The following is an 8,521-nucleotide window of genomic DNA, read 5'->3' as shown; positions in this document are numbered from 1 at the left end:
GCACATAACAACAACAACATTGGCAAAACTGGAGATCTGTTTGCAGAAATTGATAGAACACTTAGAACTCAAACCATACACAAAACTAACAAAAAATAAAAGAAATAAGTATGAGATATCATCTTACTCCCCCAGCAACAATAGCAAAGTTCAACAGGGTAACAAACAATAAATGGTGAGGTTGTGTAGAGACTGGGGCCCTTATTCACTGCTGGTGGAAGTGTAAAATGGTGCAACCACTGTGGAAGGCAGTTGAAATAGAAATACCATTTGTCCCAACAATTCCACTACTAAGAATATACCCTAAAGAAACCAGATCTGCCACCCAAACAGATAAATGCACACTCATGTTTATTACTGTGTTATTCACAATAGCAAAGAGATGGAAGCAACTGAAGTACCTATCAACAAATGAATGGAGAGAGAAGCTGTGATATATTCACATAGGGGAATAATACACAGCACTAAAAAACAAGAAACTCATAAAATATTTCACAACATGGGTGACCCTGGATGACATTATGCTGAGTGACATATTTCAGTCACAAAAGAACAAATACTGTATAGTACCAGTGTTATAAAACATGACTGATATGGGATAATGAATAATGAATACTGTATTGGGACAGATGAACGAAAGAAATGTTTCAAAGGAATATATGATTACACATTATTTCTATGACAACAGTAGAGAATAAGAGGTGCATCGTAAAGTGGACTGGGGGAGGGAAGGGGAGTGGGAGGAAATTATGCAACAAAGAATGAATTATTTTTTTTAAAAAAGAGCTGGAAGGGAGCTCTGTAGACCTAGTGGCAAAAAAGCTGCTCTGCAATCCCAGAGGCGCGCAGTTCAAATCCACCAGATGCTCTGCTGGAGAAGGAGGGGCAGTGTCCTCCTCCTGTACCAGTCAGATCTGATTTGATGGTACACACACACACACACACAAAATAATTTAAAAAAATTAAAATTAAAATTAACAAAAAGAACTGGAGAGGAAAATGTGCAATAATGAATGAATGAAAAATGCAACTTTTCTGTGAATTTTCATTAAAATCACAATTTTTTAAAAATTACAGGAGAAAAAAAAAACTCCACCACTCCAACTAACTCAAGGTGGATCAGGACCTAGGCATAAAACACAAAATCATAAAGACCACACACAGAGAAACAAAACTGAGGCACTCGTAGAAGCTCTGATCACTGGAATAAGCCCTCAAATAGAAATAAACAATCAGAAGAGGATAAACTAGATGACTGAGATCACCTAAAAATTGAATCCTCATGTACACCAAAATAATTTTCCCAAAGTTAGTAAAAAAAAGAAGCTACAGAATGGGAAAAAAATGTGGCAATGCCACATTTCATAAAGAACTCCTCTGTAAAATTTATAGAAAACTAAATATAGTACATTTGCAAAATGGTATTTACATATCATTGAATTAAAAAAAGACAACAAGAATTCATGAAATACTGCACAATGTGGATTAATCCAGAACAAATTATGCTGAGTGTCAGCCATCAAAAGACAATTATGGTATTAAGATTACTATTCTAAAAAGCTATGGAAAGGTTAGACAGAGAAAGAAAAAATCTTAGAAGAATAGCAGTAATAACAAGGAATGGAAACGAGGTAAAAATTAATGAAAAAATTGAACTATGTATGTGCAGAAACATTTTGGGATAAAATTCATCAAAATGTCAATAAGTATATAAACAGAATGGTGACATGTCATGGAAATGTAACTAATGTCATGGAAAGAAACAAAAACAAAATATATTAACACTGTTTTGTACAACCATCAAGAGCACTAGTCATAACTCCAAAGTATGTAATTTTAATAAAAGATAGAACTAAAAAAACTAAAGCATAATAAGTAAATAAATGCAGACAAAGAAACACTATTACCTTACGAGTTTGTTAATCACCTTTTAAAGTTTCCATATTGTTCTGTTTCTTTAAAAATCAATTTTATTCTCTATTCAACTTCTACCATAACTTTGTCTCTCTTGTCTTCAATGATTACAAGGAAAGGTATAGTGGGGTGTTCTGGTGGCACAGTCTGGGGAAGCTGAGCTGCTGACACAAAGGTGGCATCTGAAGTGGTTGAAATCTACCAGCATCTCTGCATGAGAACAATCAGCAATCTCCTCTCATGCAATTTACATTCTCTGAAAACCAGCTTGAGGATGAGCTATGAGTCAGTTTTGATAACTTCCTTTGAGTTTTGTGTACTAACTCCTTATTTTTTTCTTTCAACACATAATACAAAGTGTGGAGATGAAGAAGAATGCAATCCTTTTTCTCTAAGGCAGAGTCAGGCTAGAGATACAGACAAAGAAAATTTTTCTCAGCATGATTTTAGAGACAGGAATGACATCACTCCAGTTGAGATTCCTGGAGTAATCACCAGGGATTGGCTGGGCTTTGTAAGGACCTGGGACCCTCTGGCCTGTGTCACAACTACGCATCTCTTACTATAGCAAAGTATTATAATGAAATGTACAAAGCTGCAGTTAGAGAACTAAAACAGAAGAATACATTTGGCATTTCTTAAGTTGAAATAACTGAACAACAAATTTAATCCTCAAGTGTTAACCCTGAAGGATTCTACTGGCAAAATCTTAAATGATGTAGGAAGCCTCAAGGAATACAGAGTCTCTGAACCAGAAAGTATTGGTGAACATGGACCCATTTCAGGAAATGGCATTTGATCAGGAACCAATAGTAATGAAGGAAGAAATTCACACTAGAGAAGGCTCTGGCCAAAAATTAAGGCTCCAGGAATTGAAGAAATACCAGTGGATGTATTTCAATGAACAAACCCAGATGAGTTCACTAAAAAAAGGCCAACAAACTAGCTACCTGATCCACTGATTGGAAGAGATCTGTATTTGTTCCCATTCAAAAAAGAGAGCAAACAAACAAACAAAAAACCAAAAAAATAGAATGTGCTTGGATCTTCTGCAGAAAGCATTTCAAATGTTCCTCACTATCAGCGAGCAAAGGTATGTCATCTGCATAACACAGGCTGTTCACGAGTTATTCCTCTGATTCTGATACTACATTCTTCTTCCCAAAGTCAGGCTTCTCAAATGATTTGTTTAGCATACAGATTGAACAGGTATGGACAAAGGATACAAATCTGATGATACCTTTCTTGATTTGAAAACATACAGTGCTCCCTGTCCTGATAGGAAAATAGCACTCTGGGCTAGGTATACATTTCACATGAGCATAATTAAATGTCCTGGGATTCACATTCTTCTTAATGTTAGCCATACTTTGCTGTGATTCAAATAACTTTACACAAATGGGCATCCTTTTGGTATTCTCTGCTTTCTGCCAAGATCCAGCAATGATATCAGCGGTGCCATGGTCTTTTCTAAATCCAAGTTAAATTTCTGACAGTTTCCTATTGATGCCAATGTTCAAATCATTTTTTTAATCATCTTCAACAAGATTTTGCTTGGTATTAATAATACTGTTTGATAATGTTCACATTCTGTTGGATCACCTTTTTTGGTAACAGGAATAAATAGAAACTGGATCTCTTCCAGTCAATTGGTCAGGTAGCTGTCTTTCAGATTTCTTAGCACAGCCTGATGAGCACATCCAAGGATGCATATGTTTGTTGAAACATGTCAGTTGGCCCATCAATTCCTGGGGCCTTATTTTCTGCCAATGCCTTCAGTGAGTTAGAACTTCTTTAGTATGGGTTACATGTGAACATCAAGAAAACAAAAATCCTCACTACCAGGCCATCATCATAATAGGCAATGTCATGACAGACAGAGAAAGACTGAAATTGTTAATAGTTTCATCTTAATTGGATTAACAATTAACACCCTTGGCACCAGTAGTCAGGAAATCAAAAGAAGAATCACACTGTAAGAACCATCCATGAGCAGCACCTCTCTAGCAGTTCGAATCACTTGTAGCTCTTGGGAGACAGACAAGCTATCTCCTCCAATGTGATTTACAGCCATTGGAAACTGTGCTAGGAAGTCAGTATGAATAGATTCTGACATAGACTTGATAAAAATGAAGGCTTAAAATGTGCTTGCATGGCAAGGTTTGCTCTCCTGTGCTTCTGATACTACACAACAAGAACTGGTCCCAAATATAAAGAACAAACATGGAGCAAACCTTGACCTCATCTGAGACCTTGAATTGCCCAGCTGAGCTAGCCGGCAGATGAAGGAGACAAAAATACCTACTGCTTGATGCCTTGGCTTGATCCCTGACTGTTGTACAGAAATAGCGAATATAATCAATAACTAGTCATATGGTTTCTTTAACTACTTCTACCTGCCTCCCATGAAAAAAAACAAGCACTATCTTGAGCTTTATTTCATCATTTTCTTGTTCTTTTCATATTATTTTGCAGGTACTTTTTTCTTACTAATGGACGAAAACGAATGCCACCATATATAATTTTTTGAGACTGACTTTTTTGTTCATACACATCTTTGTGATAAATGATTAATTCATACTGCTGCATGGTGCTTACTGTAGTTTACTTGTTTTATCTCATTTATAATTGTTCAATTTGGGAATATATAAGTTTATACATTCATCTTTCTGCAAATATAAGACTTGGATTGTGTTCAAGTTTTTGTTATTGTAAACAATGTTTTATATATTTTCTTGTGATGCCTTCCAATGTCATGTGAAAGGCATTTCTTTTGGACCAACCCTAGCAATAAAATGGCTGAGTTCTGTGATATGATGGGTTCAACTCTAGGGCCTAACATCAAGTTGCTTTCCAAGGTGGCAGTCTCAATTCATGGAAGAGTGTGTATGTGTTCACATTTTCACAAACTTGTAATAATGTTTTAAGCATTTTTCTTTATAATCCAGTCAAGTGATATAAAGTAATCCTCCTGTGGCTTTGAAATATATTTCCCTTAAACAAAAAGCTTCAAAGAGATACATAAATTAATATCCCAAAGTCAGAGGCTCAACATAATGAGTTAGGCTTCAACTCCATACCTGTGTAACGGCAAAGTCCAAACATTTTTACTTAAATACCAACACCATTTCTGTAAGTGCTACAAACTCCACTATATTTTAAGACGAAAAGACAAGATGACTAATTCTGATGTATCAGGATATAAAGTATTTTTAATATACACATTAGCACAGTCTGCAAAATATTATGCTGCATTGCTAGAAAATGTTACCCATCTGAAAAAGTGCAGAGTGATACTAGAAACTCAGTGTCTGCAGCTATGAGGACAGGTCTGCTTGCTGCAGACATGGACACCATCATAACAGCTACGTCACACCCTAGGCAAGTTACTTCATCTTTCCAAACTTTCACTCCCTGTTTGTAAAAGGTACTATTTACGGAGTGTCAGGAGAAGGAAATGACTTTGTTTTTATCAATTCCTCATATAGCCCAAAATACATGCTGAAAGCTTTCCCTTTTCCACTGAGGAGAATCAAGTGGTTTTTTTTTTTCTTTTTTAATAAATAAATTATTTTCCTAGTATCTATTTTCCTAGGCACCATGACTTACTTCATCTCTGCTCCACGTCCTCCGCCTTGTAATTGTTAACTGATCAGAAGTCTCTGTTGCCTGAGGTCTTGCATCACCAGACCGACAATTGTTCCCATCTGGTGGTTTAGAATGAACTAATGGCGGGATCTTTCGGAAGTTGAGGCTTTCATCAAAAACACGATCAACCAACTAATAGGACAAAAGCAAATACTTATGAGAACAAAGTAATTTAGAAAATTTCATATAATGGTATAATAATTTTATGATTAGACAGATGTTATTCCACTCTCAAGTACTAAAATCAGCATGATATTGTCAATAAATTGGTACCCTTTATAAGAAAGTCAATGGTATTTGCTTTACAAAATAGATTTTCACTAGATTTTATTTTAAATAGTAACAAAATCTATGTAAATACATTTAATTTGATTCTTCCATGGGCAAGATTTCCTCCCCCTCTATGGAAAATACAGAGAGTCTGGTGGCCTACTGGTAAGAAGCTGCACTGCAATCCCAAAGACATATGGTTCGAATCCACAAGCTGCTCAGCAGGAGAATGCTGGGCAATCACTCCTGTACAATTTACTGTCGCTGAAAACCTGCTGGAAGGTCAGCTATAAATTGGTTCTGACTTGACTGCACACAACAACATGGAAAATAGATGGTAAATTGAAATATAATGAGCTGCATAGACAGACAACAAGTTTATTTTATTATATTGCCTTACCAGTATAAAAAAGTATTTTTCTTTAAGTTTTTCTATATTGTTTTTATTGTTCCTTATTTTCCTTCCCAAATCCAAGTGTCAAAATGTCTTCATAAAATACATAATTTGCAATTTAGTTAACAAAATTAAAAAAAATCTTGAACACCAAAAGAATAGATAATTGATTTGTCAGATAAACTTAAATGCCATTCCTGTACAATTATATACTGCCATCTACAGTGCAGATTGTACAAATACAATGGAAAGTAACTCAGGCTTACTGGAGAAGGAAAAACTTAAGCACAATAATTTAAAACAAAAAGGAGAAATGGGAAGTCTAGTCAATGAAATGTTGACTAATTCGATGGTATCTGGGTGAATGTATAATCATGTTATGTAAAATTCAGTTAGACAGTTGGGAAAATCAGATCATTATCACTTTAAATGTAGCAGAAGAATAATATATGTCTTGCCACCAAGAAGACTTTTGGTTTTCAATAATAATGATGATTTTACACACATTTTAAATTGATCAATGTGGTTAACAAAACTCTACACAGACAGACCAATAAAATAGAAGTTACTAAATTAAATACCAAATAAGAAAAAAAATTAAACAAAAATAATCACTAAAGTAGTATAAAAAAAGGGATGTTACAAAAGATAACAAAAGAAAATAACAGAACAGGCTACCAAAATCAAATGTGTCAAAGGCTAACCATTCTTGTCTACTATTTAGAAGATTATTTTAATAAGTAAGGAAATGAAATTAACTGTAACAGGGACTCATGGAAAGTTCTTCTGGAAACACCAGATTTCAAGCTTTGTGGTCTTATCATTTCTGTCTCAATCATCCACTGTACCTTGCAGCACAAAAGCAGTCATGCTGTAGTTTTGGGCTCTGAGAGATCAACTCTCTATACTATAGAAAGCAATGCTTTTAACTGTGTTCTAACAAAATTTTATTTATGAACAATGAAATTAGTTTTTGTATCACAAAATAGTTGTCTTCTTTTGATTTTTTCTTAATAATTTAAAAATGTCAAAAATCATGCCTAGATTTCAAATGGTACAAAACCAGATAGCAAGCCACTCAGGATCTGTGAACCTGAGCAATTCATTCCTTCAAATGACAAGTTTTGGCTTGTATTACAGGCCTCACATCAAGATGGTCAACATGGTCAAAACATACCATTCTTTTTGTATTTGATGTTAGAAGTATTTTCTAGAACAATGCTATGTAAATGATAGCTCCTGGAGTTATACAGCAAGAAGCCCTATTTTTGCATGCTACTGTAAGTTACAACATCAATATGATAAAACTGACTAGACATGCACTTCAGAGTATCTTTTGCACACTTCTTTAAGTTGCAGAGTTTAAAGGAAAATGATAGAATTAAACAGAGATGTATTTCAGTGTGTGTATTTCAATTTTCTAACTAGCATTGTGTGTATATATGTGCAAAAATATATTTAAAAATAGTAAATATTGTAGTAATTGTCTGTTTCTTTGTAGTATTTCCTAGTTATTGAGGTATAAAAATACCTTTTTTTGGGTATATTTTCACTGTCAAAATTTATATACTCAATTATCAAATCTTGGATATTTACAGACCCTCATTAGCACTTATTCTAATTTTACAGTTTCATGGTAATAGTAGGTCAAATGTTAGCCTTTACTAGCTTTGTCACACAAACATAAAGGAATAAAAGTAAAGTTGGAAAATGCAGAACTACACGCAAACAGGGAGGATGGGCATAACTAAAATAAACTAAGCAAAAAGCTAAAAGCAAAAGAAACAAAGAAAAGGAAGAACCTTATGTACTTCTTCGTGAGGATCTCCTACCTCTTCTCTAGTGTCTATGGCAGAGCCAGGGGTGGTAGCGGCAGTGCTTACTGTGGTGCTGGGGCCCGTGCCTGATGACGTCACCGAGTCGATCTCGCCGGCGACATCGTTGATTTCCCGAGCAATGAGAGCAAGGTCTTGGCTGATCCTGGGAATGATTTTAGAAAAGCAGTTAATCCTTTTGAAGAAATAGCTCTAGGGAGGGGAAAAAGAAATACCATTTACAGGATTAAATTAGTTGCATACAGAATTAAAGAAATTCCATACGCAAAGCTCAAGATGCTTCAGAATGCTATTAACTACTTTGATACTCAACATTTTACGTTTAATTTCACAAGTTAATTAATAAAACAGATTTATCTTTAACTGCTCCACAAATTGCTGTCTGTCAGATACTCCTCTAAATCTGAACATTCAGATTAAGACAGACTAGGAAGAAGGATTGGCCATGCACTTCTGAAAT

The 8,521-nt window shown here is 34.9% G+C and overlaps 1 protein-coding gene across 1 annotated transcript in view; it reads right to left on the bottom strand.

Moving 5' to 3' along the window:
• The window catches only part of CEP170 (centrosomal protein 170kDa), a 140,416-nt gene that overhangs the window by 14,470 nt on the left and 117,425 nt on the right, over positions 1-8,521 (bottom strand). The window contains exons 14-15 of the mRNA XM_006898078.1: positions 8,059-8,206; positions 5,524-5,694 (exon numbers count right to left, since the gene is read on the bottom strand). Coding sequence (XP_006898140.1) covers positions 5,524-5,694; positions 8,059-8,206 — 319 coding nt within the window. The remainder of the gene's footprint in view (positions 1-5,523; positions 5,695-8,058; positions 8,207-8,521) is intronic.

This window comes from Elephantulus edwardii, unplaced genomic scaffold, assembly GCF_000299155.1.
Source record: "Elephantulus edwardii isolate Elephantulus edwardi_28Jun2011 unplaced genomic scaffold, EleEdw1.0 scaffold00219, whole genome shotgun sequence".
Lineage (NCBI taxonomy): Eukaryota > Metazoa > Chordata > Mammalia > Macroscelidea > Macroscelididae > Elephantulus > Elephantulus edwardii.
Note: the sequence above shows the minus strand (reverse complement) of the source record. Positions and strands in the feature narration are given on the sequence as shown.